Raw genomic sequence first — 19,093 nt, 5'->3', positions numbered from 1 at the left:
TTCAATATAGCAGGGATGAGACGCACTGAAGCTTAAGGAAGGTAACACAATGCTGTAATGTAAAGCTACTGAAACATTGACATTTAGTTTGAAAAGTTTCTGTGAAATTACAGTAAAATAATTGGACAATGACCTGCTTGTGAACTCAATCATATTTTGGTGTTGCTTCTTTTTCTTTTTTTCCTCCTGTTGAGGTGAGTCCTGGACAAACAAACAAACACACTAGGATTAGACCAGGTTGAGGTGAGTCCTGGACAAACAAACAAACACACTAGGATTAGACCAGGTTGAGGTGAGTCCTGGACAAACAAACACACTAGGATTAGACCAGGTTGAGGTGAGTCCTGGACAAACAAACACACTAGGATTAGACCAGGTTGAGGTGAGTCCTGGACAAACAAACACACAAACAAACACACTAGGATTAGACCAGGTTGAGGTGAGTCCTGGACAAACAAACAAACAAACACACAAACAAACACACTAGGATTAGACCAGGTTGAGGTGAGTCCTGGACAAACAAACACACTAGGATTAGACCAGGTTGAGGTGAGTCCTGGACAAACAAACACACAAACAAACACACTAGGATTAGACCAGGTTGAGGTGAGTCCTGGACAAACAAACAAACAAACAAACAAACACACTAGGATTAGACCAGGTTGAGGTGAGTCCTGGACAAACAAACAAACAAACACACTAGGATTAGACCAGGTTGAGGTGAGTCCTGGACAAACAAACAAACAAACAAACAAACAAACACACTAGGATTAGACCAGGTTGAGGTGAGTCCTGGACAAACAAACACACTAGGATTAGACCAGGTTGAGGTGAGTCCTGGACAAACAAACACACTAGGATTAGACCAGGTTGAGGTGAGTCCTGGACAAACAAACAAACACACTAGGATTAGACCAGGTTGAGGTGAGTCCTGGACAAACAAACAAACACACTAGGATTAGACCAGGTTGAGGTGAGTCCTGGACAAACAAACAAACACACTAGGATTAGACCAGGTTGAGGTGAGTCCTGGACAAACAAACACACTAGGATTAGACCAGGTTGAGGTGAGTCCTGGACAAACAAACACACTAGGATTAGACCAGGTTGAGGTGAGTCCTGGACAAACAAACACACTAGGATTAGACCAGGTTGAGGTGAGTCCTGGACAAACAAACACACTAGGATTAGACCAGGTTGAGGTGAGTCCTGGACAAACACACTAGGATTAGACCAGGTTGAGGTGAGTCCTGGACAAACAAACACACTAGGATTAGACCAGGTTGAGGTGAGTCCTGGACAAACAAACACACTAGGATTAGACCAGGTTGAGGTGAGTCCTGGACAAACAAACACACTAGGATTAGACCAGGTTGAGGTGAGTCCTGGACAAACAAACAAACACACTAGGATTAGACCAGGTTGAGGTGAGTCCTGGACAAACAAACACACTAGGATTAGACCAGGTTGAGGTGAGTCCTGGACAAACAAACACACTAGGATTAGACCAGGTTGAGGTGAGTCCTGGACAAACACACAAGGATTAGACCAGGTTGAGGTGAGTCCTGGACAAACACACTAGGATTAGACCAGGTTGAGGTGAGTCCTGGACAAACACACGAGGATTAGACCAGGGTTGTGAGTGCATGTCAATGTTTGTGCGAGTATTTATCATACCTGTTTTTCTCTCTCTCAAATTCCTCATGTGGCTCGTAGAGGGAGATGAAGAGAAGGCCCCAGCTGGTCCTCTGTACTGGGGGCAGTCTTTCTTGATGTGGGCGTGGCTTCCACACAGGAAGCAGCACCGTTTCTCTTCCTGTCTTCTCCAGTATTCACCCTGACGATGTTCCCTGCCCCCTTCCGCCCAGTCCCTCCTTCCCTCTGCTCGGTCCTCCTGTTCACGACGCTGCCTAGACCTGGAGAGGAGGAGGAGATTAACGCACACACGCTTACGGATTTGATTTAACTCCTGAGTTATTTAGGGGTTGACAGGAAGTTCATGTCTACCAGAGAAATGTTTGATTTCTCTTTTTCTGTCAGTTATGTCTAGACCAATACAAAAGGACTCGTGGAAAAAGTCAGTCATGGAATAGAAACTTATCATAAACCCTTTACATTGAACTAAATAACTCCAAAAACAATGGTGGTCTTTCTGCATTTTTTTTGTATTATCACAAAATATATAAAAACAAACAAACAATATCAGTCACAAAATAATAATAACTTAGGTTTCTCAGGGAAAGTCCTGTACCTCAGGCATTAAAAAAAACAGTCCCGGCCCAGAAAATGATTCAAGTGAACCAATTCGATCTCATGCGCACGCAATGTTCATCAATAAGCGGTGTGCAAAACCAGTCACACACAAACCATAAACGTTTGTTCCACACATCAATACAAATGATTAGGATTCACAATATATTATTCCCCAACAACTCCTACAGTGCAGATACATTTTTTTAAAAAGGTGTGAGTCAATCAGATCCGACAACAGAAATCCAGCAGAGAACAGAGATTTGTCTGTTACTGTAATCTATTTATTTATTTATTACTGTAATCTATTTATTTATTTATTACTGTAATCTATTTATTTATTATTGTAATCTGTTTATTTATTACTGTAATCTATTTATTTATGTATTATTGTAATCTATGTATTATTGTAATCTATGTATTATTGTAATCTGTTTATCTATTTACATTTACATTACATTTAAGTCATTTAGCAGACGCTCTTATCCAGAGCGACTTACAAATTGGTGCATTCACCTTATGACATCCAGTGGAACAGCCACTTTACAATAGTGCATCTAAATCTTTTAAGGGGGGTGAGAAGGATTACTTTATCCTATCCTAGGTATTCGTTTATTACTGTAATCTATTTATTTATTTATTACTGTAATCTATTTATTTATTATTGTAATCTGTTTATTTATTACTGTAATCTATTTATTTATGTATTATTGTAATCTATTTATTATTGTAATCTATATATTATTGTAATCTATTTATCTATTATTATTGTAATTTATTTATTATTGTAATCTATGTATTATTGTAATCTATTTATGTATTTATTATTGTAATCTATGTATTTATTATTGTAATCTATTTATTTATTATTGTAATCTATGTATTTATTATTGTAATCTGTTTATTTATTATTGTAATCTGTTTATTTATTATTGTAATCTATGTATTTATTATCGTAATCTGTTTAGGAATGTTGGCCGCGTTATCGCTTTCTTGAGGTATGGCTACAGCGCACTTTAAAAAAAGAAGGTATGAACAAGCTTCAGAGCTGAGGGTTTGAAAACCTCCTCTTAGGCGCCACCGTCACCATTTTTATGCAGTTGATGAATTATAGGTGACGCGCAGTGCAGGGAGGAGACGCACCGAGGCAGTCACACACCCCTCTCCCCTGGAAAAAGCCAACCATTGCCATAAAAAAGGCAGATCTTCGTCTCCTCACTTCCCTCTCCAAGAAGATGACCAGCGCTCATCTCCTCCAATTCCTCAGCCGAGGGAGTAACACACTTTAAGGACAACGCGCATGTCTTCACCTGTGTCCTCCACATGAGGGCCCCATCTGATCCACAATCTTATATGGTCCTTGCCATTTTAGGGGCCAGCTTGGCCCAGAATAATTGTTCAGCTTTTGAATACGGCTAGCGCTTAGCCATACCCCGATCACTGACCAGAAACGACTTCTTATCATAGTTCCTCTTCTGCTTGAGACGAGCCTTGATCAGATTCTTTGAGACAAGAGCTCTCAAGTCGTGGAGATTGAATGATTGAATGCTATGACCAGGTAGTTTGAGTCTGGACTAAACGGTTGGGTCTGTAGCACCATGTCTAAGGGTTCTCTGAGGGGACGACTCCAGTTCACCTCTGCAGGAGTGACTCCAGTGGACTCTTGCACAGCAGAATTCAAGGCAAAACTAAACCCGCAAAAGGTGCTTGTCCCATTATTGGAGCTGGGTCCCTACATAGGTAACAACCATCGTCTTCAAGGTTTGATTCACATTCTCAATGAGGTTGGTCTGTGGGTGATAGAAGTTGACCACGGCCTGTCTCAGGTTCTCTCTTCGCCAGGTCTCCTCAGAGATCAGAGACGAATTTGGAACCTAGATCAGACAAGATCAGGCACTATCCAGCGAGTCAGGATCTCTTTCGTGAGGTTGTTAGAGACTGTGCTTTGACAGGCCACAGCAAGGACAAAGAGCTCCAGCCGCTTGGAATAGTCAATCGACAAAAACAAGCATGTACACATTCCGATTCGAGCTTCAAGGAAATGAACACATCAAATCCACTCCTAACATTTCCCAAGGTTGTGTAATCGCGGTTTGCTGCAACCTGCCGGCAGTCTTCCGGCCTTCCGGTTTGTACATTTGACAAACTTGACAGTTTCAGATGCGACTTTATAAACTCAGCAAAAAAAAAAGAAACGTCCCCTTTTCAGGACCCCGTCTTTCAAAGGAACCAGGAACGCACAATCCCTCCATCAGCGCCCAGACTGTCCGCAATAGGCTGAGAGAGTCTGGACTGAGGGCTTGTAGGCAGGTCCTCAACAGACATCACAGGCAACAACGTCGCCTATGGGCACAAACCCACTGTTGCTGAACCAGACAGGACTGGCAAAAAGTGCTCTTCACTGACGAGTTGCGGTTTTGTCTCACCAGGGGTGATGGTCAGATTCGGGTTTATCGTTGAAGGAATGAGCGGTACACTGAGGCCTGTACTCTGGAGCGGGATCGATTTGGAGGTGGAGGGTCCGTCATGGTCTGGGGCGGTGTGTCACAGCATCATCGGACTGAGCTTGTTGTCATTGCAGGCAATCTCAACGCTGTGCGTTACAGGGAAGACATCCTCCTCCCTCATGTGGTACTCTTCCTGCAGAATCATCCTGACATGACCCTCCAGCATGATAACGCCACCAGCCATACTGCTCGTTCTGTGCGTGATTTCCTGCAAGACAGGAATGTCAGTGTTCTGCCATGGCCATCGAAGAGCCCGGATCTCAATCCCATTGAGCACGTCTGGGACTTGTTGGATCGGAGGGTGAGGGCTAGGGCCATTCCCCCCAGAAATATCTGGGAACTTGGTGGAAGAGTGGGGTAACATCTCACAGCAAGAACTGGGAAATCTGGTGCAGTCCATGAGGAGGAGATGCACTGCAGTACTTAATGCAGCTGGTGGCCACACCAGATACTGACTGTTTTTGATTTTGACCCCCCCCCCCCTTTGTTCAGGGACACATTATTCAATTTCTGTTGGTCACATCTGTGGAACTTGTTCAATTTGTGTCTCAGTTGTTGAATCTTATGTTTATACAAGTGCTGAAACTAAATTCAGTTGACAGTGAGAGGACGTTTCTCTTGTTTTTGTTGCTAAGTTTATCTAGGCTGAGATTTGGCCAGTACAGTAGAGCTTCATCAGCAGGAGCTCTGGCACTATGCCGTTCATCAGAACTTCGCTCCTTTCCACTTCACCGCATTGAGTGGTTCTGCCACCAGGGAGAAGTTTGACACAAACCCGTGGTACCATCTTGTCATCCCAAGGAACCATTGAAGGGCCTTGAGAGTGGTTGGCACAGGGAAGTCTTGTACAGCCTTGGTCTTTTCAGGATCCACATGGATGCCGTTAGAGGACACAATATGGCCAAGGAATTTCAGGGAGGTTCGGCAGAAGTTGCTCTATTTCATGTTCACTGTCAGACCAGCTGCATCTTAGCTTGTCCAACACTGTTTGAAGATAGAAAGAAAGTGGTTGATGGTCTGGCTGGGTGATTTGGCTGTGGTTGATGGTCTGACTGGGTGACTTGGCTGTGGCTGATGGTCTGACTGGGTGACTTGGCTGTGGCTGATGGTCTGGCTGGGTGACTTGGCTGTGGCTGATGGTCTGGCTGGGTGACTTGGCTGTGGCTGATGGTCTGGCTGGGTGACTTGGCTGTGGCTGATGGTCTGGCTGGGTGACTTGGCTGTGGCTGATGGTCTGGCTGGGTGACTTGGCTGATGGTCTGGCTGGGTGACTTGGCTGATGGTCTGGCTGGGTGACTTGGCTGATGGTCTGGCTGGGTGACTTGGCTGTGGCTGATGGTCTGGCTGGGTGACTTGGCTGTGGCTGATGGTCTGGCTGGGTGACTTGGCTGTGGCTGATGGTCTGGCTGGGTGACTTGGCTGTGGCTGATGGTCTGGCTGGGTGACTTGGCTGTGGCTGATGGTCTGGCTGGGTGACTTGGCTGTGGCTGATGGTCTGGCTGGGTGACTTGGCTGTGGCTGATGGTCTGGCTGGGTGACTTGGCTGTGGCTGATGGTCTGGCTGGGTGACTTGGCTGTGGCTGATGGTCTGGCTGGGTGACTTGGCTGTGGCTGATGGTCTGGCTGGGTGACTTGGCTGTGGTTGATGGTCTGGCTGGGTGACTTGGCTGTGGCTGATGGTCTGGCTGGGTGACTTGGCTGTGGCTGATGGTCTGGCTGGGTGACTTGGCTGTGGCTGATGGTCTGGCTGCTGTCCCAGTCCATCTACAGTGGTGACTCATTCTCTGAGTTAACTGGCTAGTAGAGGGTTGATGTTCTTCAAGATCAACTTAATGAATTTCTTTCCTTCTCAATGCAAGGTTTCCACCATCTGCACAAGGAGTGGTAACTGTATGCAAAGTCTTAGATACACACACCCCCCCCTCTGCACTGAATTCCTGGCTGTCTGCCAGATCAAGGTATGAACAACCTTCAGAGGGGAGGGGTTGAAATCTTCCTCTCTCGCGCCACCATTTTGACCCAGCTGATACTGGCTATTGAACTGAAACGGGAATCGCAGCGCTGGGAGGAGCTGCACAGAGATGATTTAAACACACGGGTATACACCCATATACATGCTTACGCAACACAACACATTCTTACTTCCTGCGCATGGGGCAGTCTTTCATGAAGTGTCCGATCTTGCCACATATCCTGCAGCAGCGGTCGTTAGGAGCCAGCTGTCCCTCTGTCAGCACCTCAGGATCAAAGAAGAACTCCTGAGAGGAACAATATTACCGTTATATATTATTATAATACATCATTATATACTACTACTGCTGAGAGGAACAATATTACTGTTATATATTATTATAATACATCATTATATACTACTACTGCTGAGAGGAACAATATTACTGTTATATATTATTATAATACATCATTATATACTACTACTGCTGAGAGGAACAATATTACTGTTATATATTATTATAATACATCATTATATACTACTACTGCTGAGAGGAACAATATTACTGTTATATATTATTATAATACATCATTATATACTACTACTGCTGAGAGGAACAATATTACTGTTATATATTATTATAATACACTATAATAATAATAATACTACCATTTAGGAACACTATTATCCAAAGTTACTTATAGTCATGTGTGCATACATTCTACTACTACTGGTGGAGGAACGAACCTATTACCCTGGTTATATATTATTATGCTCTACCAACTAGCCACAGAAGGAACAATATATGCATGGTTAAATATATTATTATGCATGGTCTAAATCAGGACCACGAGCCTGAACAATAAATTAGCCTGTTATAATTATTATAATACATCATTAAATACTACTACTGCATGTCTAAATCAGGAACACTATTGCATGTTATATATTATTATAATACATCATTATAGCCTACATGGTCTAAATCACTACCACTGATATATGCATTATAATACATCATTATAGCCTACTGCTAAATCAGGAACAATATTATGGTTATATATTATTATAATACATCATTATATACTACTACTGCTGGAGGAACAATATTACTGTTATATAAATCATTATAAGCCATCATTAAATCAGGACTACGAGCCTATGCATGGAAAATCAGGATTATGTTAATACTGGTCATCAGAATGTGTTTATGTTAATACTGGTCATCAGAATGTATTTATGGTTAATACTGGTCACCAGAATGTGTTTATGGTTAATACTGGTCATCAGAATGTGTTTATGTTAAATACTGGTCATCAGAATGTGTTTATGTTAAATCTGGTCATCAGAATGTTTTTATGTTAATACTGGTCATCAGAATGTCTTTATGTTAATACTGGTCATCAGAATGTCTTTATGTTAATACTGGTCATCAGAATGTTTTTATGTTAATACTGGTCATCAGAATGTCGTTATGTTAATACTGGTCATCAGAATGTTTTTATGTTAATACTGGTCATCAGAATGTTTTTATGTTAATACTGGTCATCAGAATGTCGTTATGTTAATACTGGTCATCAGAATGTCTTTATGTTAATACTGGTCATCAGAATGTTTTTATGTTAATACTGGTCATCAGAATGTTTTTATGTTAATACTGGTCATCAGAATGTGTTTATGTTAATACTGGTCATCAGAATGTGTTTATGTTAATACTGGTCATCAGAATGTGTTTATGTTAATACTGGTCATCAGAATGTGTTTATGTTAATACTGGTCATCAGAATGTGTTTATGTTAATACTGGTCATCAGAATGTTTTTATGTTAATACTGGTCATCAGAATGTTTTTATGTTAATACTGGTCATCAGAATGTCTTTATGTTAATACTGGTCATCAGAATGTTTTTATGTTAATACTGGTCATCAGAATGTTTTATGTTAATACTGGTCATCAGAATGTTTTTATGTTAATACTGGTCATCAGAATGTTTTTATGTTAATACTGGTCATCAGAATGTTTTTATGTTAATACTGGTCATCAGAATGTCGTTATGTTAATACTGGTCATCAGAATGTTGTTATGTTAATACTGGTCATCAGAATGTTGTTATGTTAATACTGGTCATCAGAATGTTTTTATGTTAATACTGGTCATCAGAATGTTTTTATGTTAATACTGGTCATCAGAATGTCTTTATGTTAATACTGGTCATCAGAATGTTTTTATGTTAATACTGGTCATCAGAATGTCGTTATGTTAATACTGGTCATCAGAATGTTTTTATGTTAATACTGGTCATCAGAATGTTTTTATGTTAATACTGGTCATCAGAATGTGTTTATGTTAATACTGGTCATCAGAATGTCTTTATGTTAATACTGGTCATCAGAATGTTTTTATGTTAATACTGGTCATCAGAATGTTTTATGTTAATACTGGTCATCAGAATGTTTTTATGTTAATACTGGTCATCAGAATGTTTTTATGTTAATACTGGTCATCAGAATGTTTTTATGTTAATACTGGTCATCAGAATGTTTTTATGTTAATACTGGTCATCAGAATGTTTTTATGTTAATACTGGTCATCAGAATGTTTTTATGTTAATACTGGTCATCAGAATGTTTTTATGTTAATACTGGTCATCAGAATGTTTTTATGTTAATACTGGTCATCAGAATGTTTTTATGTTAATACTGGTCATCAGAATGTTTTTATGTTAATACTGGTCATCAGAATGTTTTATGTTAATACTGGTCATCAGAATGTTTTATGTTAATACTGGTCATCAGAATGTCTTTATGTTAATACTGGTCATCAGAATGTGTTTATGTTAATACTGGTCATCAGAATGTTTTATGTTAATACTGGTCATCAGAATGTTGTTATGTTAATACTGGTCATCAGAATGTTTTATGTTAATACTGGTCATCAGAATGTTTTATGTTAATACTGGTCATCAGAATGTTGTTATGTTAATACTGGTCATCAGAATGTTTTTATGTTAATACTGGTCATCAGAATGTTTTTATGTTAATACTGGTCATCAGAATGTCGTTATGTTAATACTGGTCATCAGAATGTTTTTATGTTAATACTGGTCATCAGAATGTCTTTATGTTAATACTGGTCATCAGAATGTTTTTATGTTAATACTGGTCATCAGAATGTTTTTATGTTAATACTGGTCATCAGAATGTCTTTATGTTAATACTGGTCATCAGAATGTTTTTATGTTAATACTGGTCATCAGAATGTCGAGTTATATGGTTAATACTCATGATTTGTCATGTCAGAAATGTTTTAGGTTAATACTGGTCAACAGGGAATGTTTTTGTTAATACTGGTCATCAGTGAATGTTTCTTTATGTTAATACTGGTCATCAGAATGTGAGCTAAAATTTAAATGGCCTGGTAGAATGATTGTTTATTTAAATGGTCAACAGAACAAATATTTAATGTTAAACCATGGTAGCAGTTCAGGGAAAGTTTGTTTAATGATTATTAACCAAAAGCTGAGGTCACAGAAGTTCACCTGACAAGACTGAATACAGATCGTTATGTTTGATTGTATTTACATTTTAATACTTTTCATCAGAATGTTTTGATGAAATTAATACTGGTCATCAGTAAATGTTTTTATGTCCTAATACTGGTCAACACAAGACTTTATGTTACAAATACTGGGGTAGATGAAACACAAGACAAAATGTTAGATACTGGTAGATCAGAATGTTTTTATGTTAATACTGGTCATCAGAATGTTTTTATGTTAATACTGGTAGATGAAACACAAGACAAAATGATTACAAGAATACTGGGTTAGATGAAACACAAGACAAAACTATTACAAGACTACCTGGTAGATGAAACACAAGTTTTTATGTTAATACTGGTCATGAAACAGAAGACTTTATGTTACAAGACTACCTGGGGTAGATGAAACATGACTTTATGTTACAAGATACTGGGGTAGATGAAACAGAAGTTTTTATGTTACAAGACTACTGGTAGATCAGAATGTTTTTATGTTAGACTACCTGGGGTAGATCAGAAAAACTTTACAAGTTAATACCTGGGGTAGATGTTTTTAAGACAAAACTATTACAAGAATGTTTTTATGAAACACAAGACAAAACTATTACAAGAATGTTTTTAGATTAATACTGGTCATTCAAGAATGGGGTAGATGTTAATACAAGACAAAACTATTACAAGACTACCTGGTAGATGAAACACAAGACAAAATGTTACAAGATACTGGTAGATGAAACAGAAGTTTTTATGTTACAAGACTACCTGGGGTAGATGAAACACAGACAATGTTTTTACAAGACTACCTGGGGTAGATCAGAATGTTTTTATGTTAATACTGGGGTCATCAGACAAAATGATTACAAGACTACCTTAGATATGTCGATTACATACTGGTCAAGAATGTTTTTAGTTAATACTGCAAGTCATTCAAGAATGTTTAGATGTTAAAACGGTCACAAGAATGGTTTAGATGAAACACGACAAAACGATCATCAGAACCTGGGGTTTTTATGCAAGAAAAACGATTACAAGACTACCTGGGGTAGATGAAACAAGACAAAACGATTACAAGACTACCTGGGGTAGATGAAACACAAGACAAAACTATTACAAGACTACCTGGGGTAGATGAAACACAAGACAAAACTATTACAAGACTACCTGGGGTAGATGAAACACAAGACAAAACGATTACAAGACTACCTGGGGTAGATGAAACACAAGACAAAACTATTACAAGACTACCTGGGGTAGATGAAACACAAGACAAAACGATTACAAGACTACCTGGGGTAGATGAAACACAAGACAAGACGATTACAAGACTACCTGGGGTAGATGAAACACAAGACGATTACAAGACAACCTGGGGTAGATGAAACACAAGACAAGACTATTACAAGACTACCTGGGGTAGATGAAACACAAGACTACCTGGGGTAGATGAAACACAAGACTACCTGGGGTAGATGAAACACAAGACTACCTGGGGTAGATGAAACACAAGACAAAACGATTACAAGACTACCTGGGGTAGATGAAACACAAGACAAGACGATTACAAGACTACCTGGGGTAGATGAAACACAAGACAAAACGATTACAAGACGACCTGGGGTAGATGAAACACAAGACAAGACGATTACAAGACTACCTGGGGTAGATGAAACACAAGACAAGACGATTACAAGACTACCTGGGGTAGATGAAACACAAGACAAAACGATTACAAGACTACCTGGGGTAGATGAAACACAAGACAAGACGATTACAAGACTACCTGGGGTAGATGAAACACAAGACAAAACGATTACAAGACTACCTGGGGTAGATGAAACACAAGACAAGACGATTACAAGACTACCTGGGGTAGATGAAACACAAGACAAAACGATTACAAGACTACCTGGGGTAGATGAAACACAAGACAAGACGATTACAAGACTACCTGGGGTAGATGAAACACAAGACAAAACTATTACAAGAGTCTGAGTGAGAAGACTACCTGGGGTGTCTCCAAGTGGCAACACACCTCTCCAGAGTTCAGAGTTCAGAGTTCATAAGACAAAACGATTACAAGGGTCTGAGTGAGAAGACTACCTGGGGTGTCTCCAAGTGGCAACACACATCTCCAGAGTTCAGAGTTCATAAGACAAAACGATTACAAGGGTCCGAGTGAGAAGACTACCTGGGGTGTCTCCAAGTGGCAACACACCTCTCCACAGTTCACAAGACATCTCAATGCACTTTTATGACTCAACGAACAGTCTTCAGCTATCAGGGGTTTTTCCTCCTCTCCCAGCTGTGAGGAACTAGAGGACACTTGTAGTTGTTTCGTCTTGGAACACAACCCTGCATCCCCACAGTCACACAATGACTGTTGTCGTTTCACCCAGTCCAGAAACGGTCCATGATGAATCTCAACCTGGGTCAGGTGGGCTTGAACTGAAAGCCTGTTCTACTGCCCGACATGGCTAGGGAAGTTATAAAATATGATATTGCAGTGTCAGACTTACACAAGGCAACTCAGACAAACGGATAGTAATTTGAGCAGACGGAGAGGAGTCATTCATGTCTTGTGTGACGCAGCGATTTTTTTCTTCACAATAAACAAACTGCCATTCTGCCAAGTCACCTTGTAACTCTACATCAAACATAACGATCAGAAATGTTTTTAATTTTTTATTTTTTTTTGTTTATTTAACCAGGCAAGTCAGTTAAGAACACATTCTTATTTTCAATGACGGCCTGGGAACAGTGGGTTAACTGCCTGTTCAGGGGCAGAACGACAGATTTGTACCTTGTCAGCTCGGGGGTTTGAACTCGCAACCTTCCGGTTACTAGTCCCAACGCTCTACCCACTAGGCTACGCTGCCGCCTCTACACTCTACCCACTAGGCTACGCTGCCGCCTCTACACTCTACCCACTAGGCTACGCTGCCGCCTCTACACTCTAACCACTAGGCCACCCTGCCGCCTCTACACTCTAACCACTAGGCCACCCTGCCGCCTCTACACTCTAACCACTAGGCCACCCTGCCGCCTCTACACTCTAACCACTAGGCCACCCTGCCGCCTCTACACTCTAACCACTAGGCCACCCTGCCGCCTCTACACTCTAACCACTAGGCCACCCTGCCGCCTCTACACTCTAACCACTAGGCCACCCTGCCGCCTCTACACTCTAACCACTAGGCCACCCTGCCGCCTCTACACTCTAACCACTAGGCCACCCTGCCGCCTCTACACTCTAACCACTAGGCTACCCTGCCGCCTCTACACTCTAACCACTAGGCTACCCTGCCGCCTCTACACTCTAACCACTAGGCTACCCTGCCGCCTCTACACTCTAACCACTAGGCTACCCTGCCGCCTCTACACTCTAACCACTAGGCTACCCTGCCGCCTCTACACTCTAACCACTAGGCTACGCTGCCGCCTCTACACTCTAACCACTAGGCTACGCTGCCGCCTCTACACTCTAACCACTAGGCTACGCTGCCGCCTCTACACTCTAACCACTAGGCTACGCTGCCGCCTCTACACTCTAACCACTAGGCTACCCTGCCGCCTCTACACTCTAACCACTAGGCTACCCTGCCGCCTCTACACTCTAACCACTAGGCTACCCTGCCGCCTCTACACTCTAACCACTAGGCTACCCTGCCGCCTCTACACTCTAACCACTAGGCTACCCTGCCGCCTCTACACTCTAACCACTAGGCTACCCTGCCGCCTCTACACTCTAACCACTAGGCTACCCTGCCGCCTCTACACTCTAACCACTAGGCTACCCTGCCGCCTCTACACTCTAACCACTAGGCTACCCTGCCGCCTCTACACTCTAACCACTAGGCTACCCTGCCGCCTCTACACTCTAACCACTAGGCTACCCTGCCGCCTCTACACTCTAACCACTAGGCTACCCTGCCGCCTCTACACTCTAACCACTAGGCTACCCTGCCGCCTCTACACTCTAACCACTAGGCTACCCTGCCGCCTCTACACTCTAACCACTAGGCTACCCTGCCGCCTCTACACTCTAACCACTAGGCTACCCTGCCGCCTCTACACTCTAACCACTAGGCTACCCTGCCGCCTCTACACTCTAACCACTAGGCTACCCTGCCGCCTCTACACTCTAACCACTAGGCTACGCTGCCGCCCTACACTCTAACCACTAGGCTACCCTGCCGCCTCTACACTCTAACCACTAGGCTACCCTGCCGCCTCTACACTCTAACCACTAGGCTACCCTGCCGCCTCTACACTCTAACCACTAGGCTACCCTGCCGCCTCTACACTCTAACCACTAGGCTACCCTGCCGCCTCTACACTCTAACCACTAGGCTACCCTGCCGCCTCTACACTCTAACCACTAGGCTACCCTGCCGCCTCTACACTCTAACCACTAGGCTACCCTGCCGCCTCTACACTCTAACCACTAGGCTACCCTGCCGCCTCTACACTCTAACCACTAGGCTACCCTGCCGCCTCTACACTCTAACCACTAGGCTACCCTGCCGCCTCTACACTCTAACCACTAGGCTACCCTGCCGCCCTACACTCTAACCACTAGGCTACCCTGCCGCCCTACACTCTAACCACTAGACCACCCTGCCCCTCTACACTCTACCCACTAGGCTACCCTGCCGCCCTACACTCTAACCACTAGGCTACCCTGCCGCCCTACACTCTAACCACTAGGCTACCCTGCCCCTCTACACTCTAACCACTAGGCTACCCTGCCGCCTCTACACTCTAACCACTAGGCTACCCTGCCGCCTCTACACTCTAACCACTAGGCTACGCTGCCGCCTCTACACTCTAACCACTAGGCTACGCTGCCGCCTCTACACTCTAACCACTAGGCTACGCTGCCGCCCTACACTCTAACCACTAGGCTACCCTGCCGTCCCTACACTCTAACCACTAGGCTACCCTGCCCCCTCTACACTCTACCCACTAGGCTACCCTGCCGCCTCTACACTCTAACCACTAGGCTACGCTGCCGTCCCTACACTCTAACCACTAGGCTACCCTGCCGCCCTACACTCTAACCACTAGGCTACCCCCCCTCTACACTCTAACCACTAGGCTACCCTGCCGCCTCTACACTCTAACCACTAGGCTACCCTGCCGCCTCTACACTCTAACCACTAGGCTACCCTGCCGCCTCTACACTCTAACCACTAGGCTACCCTGCCGCCTCTACACTCTAACCACTAGGCTACCCTGCCGCCTCTACACTCTAACCACTAGGCTACCCTGCCGCCTCTACACTCTAACCACTAGGCTACGCTGCCGCCTCTACACTCTAACCACTAGGCTACCCTGCCGCCTCTACACTCTACCCACTAGGCTACGCTGCCGTCCCTACACTCTAACCACTAGGCTACGCTGCCGTCCCTACACTCTACCCACTAGACCACCCTACCCCTCTACACTCTACCCACTAGGCTACGCTGCCGTCCCTACACTCTAACCACTAGGCTACGCTGCCGTCCCTACACTCTAACCACTAGACCACCCTACCCCCTCTACACTCTAACCACTAGGCTACGCTGCCGCCTCTACACTCTAACCACTAGGCTACCCTGCCGCCCTACACTCTAACCACTAGGCTACCCTGCCGTCCCTACACTCTAACCACTAGGCTACGCTGCCGTCCCTACACTCTAACCACTAGACCACCCTACCCCCTCTACACTCTAACCACTAGGCTACGCTGCCGCCTCTACACTCTAACCACTAGGCTACGCTGCCGTCCCTACACTCTAACCACTAGGCTACGCTGCCGTCCCTACACTCTAACCACTAGGCTACGCTGCCGTCCCTACACTCTAACCACTAGGCTACGCTGCCGTCCCTACACTCTAACCACTAGACCACCCTACCCCCTCTACACTCTAACCACTAGGCTAACCCTAGGCCGCCGTCCCTACACTCTAACCACTAGACCACCCTAGGCCACCCTGCCGCCTCTACACTCTAACCACTAGGCTACGCTGCCGCCTCTACACTCTAACCACTAGGCTACCCTGCCGCCTCTACACTCTAACCACTAGGCTACGCTGCCGCGTACGCCGTGTGACATGAGTTTTATGATTTGGAAATGTGACGTGCACTTCTTTTGGACTCACAGGTGTTTGGATTGATTAATGTACGATTCTTGTTCCCCGACAATACGGTCAAACGTTCCAGCTGTCTTGGTATTTGTACAGGACCTTCAGAAAGTATTCTGACTTTAAAATGGAATACATTTACATTGTGTCACAAACCCCATCATGTCAAAAGTGAAATTTTGTTTGTAGAACATTTTAATTTAAAAAAATGAAAAGCTGAAATGTCTTGATAAATGCCATAAATCAGCATCCAAAAATAACAATTAATCCGTCAACCTCTTTTACTAACTAACTCATCTGACTAGTGTACTCAGGAGGGTAGGTAGTGAATACTAACTCATCTGACTAGTGTACTCAGGAGGGTAGGTAGTGAATACTAACCATCTGACTAGTGTACTCAGGAGGGTAGGTAGTGAATACTAACCATCTGACTAGTGTACTCAGGAGGGTAGGTAGTGAATACTAACCATCTGACTAGTGTACTCAGGAGGGTAGGTAGTGAATACTAACCATCTGACTAGTGTACTCAGGAGGGTAGGTAGTGGATACTAACTCATCTGACTAGTGTACTCAGGAGGGTAGGTAGTGAATACTAACCATCGGACTAGTGTACTCAGGAGGGTAGGTAGTGAATACTAACCATCTGACTAGTGTACTCAGGAGGGTAAGTAGTGAATACTAACTCATCTGACTAGTGTACTCAGGAGGGTAGGTAGTGAATACTAACCATCTGACTAGTGTACTCAGGAGGGCAAGTAGTGGATAATAACAATCTGAGTAGTGTACTCAGGAGGGTAAGTAGTGGATACTAACCATCTGACTAGTGTACTCAGGAGGGTAAGTAGTGGATACTAACCATCTGACTAGTGTACTCAGGAGGGTAGGTAGTGAATACTAACCATTGGACTAGTGTACTCAGGAGGGTAAGTAGTGGATACTAACCATCTGACTAGTGTACTCAGGAGGGTAGGTAGTGAATACTAACCATTGGACTAGTGTACTCAGGAGGGTAGGTAGTGAATACTAACCATCTGACTAGTGTACTCAGGAGGGTAGGTAGTGAATACTAACCATCTGACTAGTGTACTCAGGAGGGTAGGTAGTGAATACTAACTCATCTGACTAGTGTACTCAGGAGGGTAGGTAGTGAATACTAACCATCTGACTAGTGTACTCAGGAGGGTAGGTAGTGAATACTAACCATCTGACTAGTGTACTCAGGAGGGTAGGTAGTGAATACTAACCATCTGACTAGTGTACTCAGGAGGGTAGGTAGTGAATACTAACCATTGGACTAGTGTACTCAGGAGGGTAGGTAGTGAATACTAACCATCTGACTAGTGTACTCAGGAGGGTAGGTAGTGAATACTAACCATCTGACTAGTGTACTCAGGAGAGTAGGTAGTGAATAGTAACCATCTGACTAGTGTACTAAGGAGGGTAGGTAGTGGATACTAACCATCTGACTAGTGTACTCAGGAGGGTAGGTAGTGAATACTAACCATCTGACTAGTGTACTCATCTGGTGTACTCAGGGGTAGGTAGTGAATACTAACCATCTGACTAGTGTACTCAGGAGGGTAGGTAGTGGATACTAACCATCTGACTAGTGTACTCAGGAGGGTAGGTAGTGAATACTAACTCATCTGACTAGTGTACTCAGGAGGGTAGGTAGTGAATACTAACCATCTGACTAGTGTACTCAGGAGAGTAGGTAGTGAATAGTAACCATCTGACTAGTGTACTAAGGAGGGTAGGTAGTGGATACTAACCATCTGACTAGTGTACTCAGGAGGGTAGGTAGTGAATACTAACCATCTGACTAGTGTACTCAGGAGGGTAGGTAGTGAATACTAACCATCTGACTAGTGTACTCAGGAGGGTAGGTAGTGGATACTAACCATCTGACTAGTGTACTCAGGAGGGTAGGTAGTGAATACTAACTCATCTGACTAGTGTACTCAGGAGGGTAGGTAGTGAATACTAACCATCGGACTAGTCTACTCAGGAGGGTAAGTAGTGAATACTAACCATTGGACTAGTGTACTCAGGAGGGTAGGTAGTGAATACTAACCATTGGTACTAGTGTACTCAGGAGGGTAGGTAGTGAATACTAACCATCTGACTAGTGTACTCAGGAGGGTAGGTAGTGAATACTAACCATCGGACTAGTGTACTCAGGAGGGTAGGTAGTGGATACTAACCATCTGACTAGTGTACTCAGGAGGGTAGGTAGTGAATACTAACCATCGGACTAGTGTACTCAGGAGGGTAGGTAGTGAATACTAACCATTGGACTAGTGTACTCAGGAGGGTAGGTAGTGAATACTAACCATCTGACTAGTGTACTCAGGAGGGTAGGTAGTGAATACTAACCATCGGACTAGTGTACTCAGGAGGGTAGGTAGTGAATACTAACCATTGGACTAGTGTACTCAGGAGGGTAGGTAGTGAATACTAACCATTGGTTCTAGTGTACTCAGGAGGGTAGGTAGTGAATACTAACCATCTGACTAGTGTACTCAGGAGGGTAGGTAGTGAATACTAACCATTGGACTAGTGTACTCAGGAGGGTAGGCTTTGACTGTTGTTCCAAACACACTTCTGCCATTGATGAACGCCTTCATGATGAAGTTGGTCACTGTGTGAGAGAGAAAGAGAGAGAGGACAGAGTGGGAGAGAGCAGAGAGAGGCAGGAGAGAAGTGAATGAAAAAGAGGA

General features: G+C 43.5%; 1 protein-coding gene and 2 long non-coding RNA genes across 7 annotated transcripts in view; 1 reads left to right on the top strand and 2 right to left on the bottom strand.

Annotated features, from left to right (window-relative positions):
- Positions 1 to 809: 809 nt before the first annotated feature.
- Positions 810 to 19,093, bottom strand: part of LOC118378004 (terminal uridylyltransferase 7-like) — a 58,871-nt gene continuing 40,587 nt past the window's right edge. Inside the window, exons 23-26 of the mRNA XM_052479969.1 lie at positions 18,923 to 19,014; positions 6,900 to 7,015; positions 1,678 to 1,916; positions 810 to 931 (exon numbers count right to left, since the gene is read on the bottom strand). Of these exons, the coding sequence (XP_052335929.1) occupies positions 861 to 931; positions 1,678 to 1,916; positions 6,900 to 7,015; positions 18,923 to 19,014 (518 nt within the window). The 3' untranslated portion in view covers positions 810 to 860. The remainder of the gene's footprint in view (positions 932 to 1,677; positions 1,917 to 6,899; positions 7,016 to 18,922; positions 19,015 to 19,093) is intronic.
- Positions 11,300 to 14,799, bottom strand: LOC127911868 (uncharacterized). Of its 5 annotated transcripts, XR_008079728.1 has the most exons (4): positions 11,735 to 14,799; positions 11,615 to 11,656; positions 11,452 to 11,535; positions 11,300 to 11,409 (listed from the first exon to the last, which is right to left on the bottom strand). It is a non-coding gene; the product is annotated as an uncharacterized LOC127911868 (long non-coding RNA). The 5 variants fall into 5 exon arrangements; XR_008079730.1 differs by lacking the exon at positions 11,615 to 11,656 and having other exon boundaries at positions 11,452 to 11,577; positions 11,777 to 14,799; XR_008079727.1 differs by having other exon boundaries at positions 11,312 to 11,535.
- Positions 17,122 to 18,273, top strand: LOC127911872 (uncharacterized). The gene is made up of 5 exons (XR_008079737.1): positions 17,122 to 17,214; positions 17,344 to 17,472; positions 17,517 to 17,688; positions 17,958 to 18,044; positions 18,174 to 18,273. It is a non-coding gene; the product is annotated as an uncharacterized LOC127911872 (long non-coding RNA).

This window comes from Oncorhynchus keta, chromosome 25 (genome assembly GCF_023373465.1).
Source record: "Oncorhynchus keta strain PuntledgeMale-10-30-2019 chromosome 25, Oket_V2, whole genome shotgun sequence".
Classification (NCBI taxonomy): domain Eukaryota; kingdom Metazoa; phylum Chordata; class Actinopteri; order Salmoniformes; family Salmonidae; genus Oncorhynchus; species Oncorhynchus keta.
This window is presented reverse-complemented; position numbering and strand designations above follow the sequence as displayed.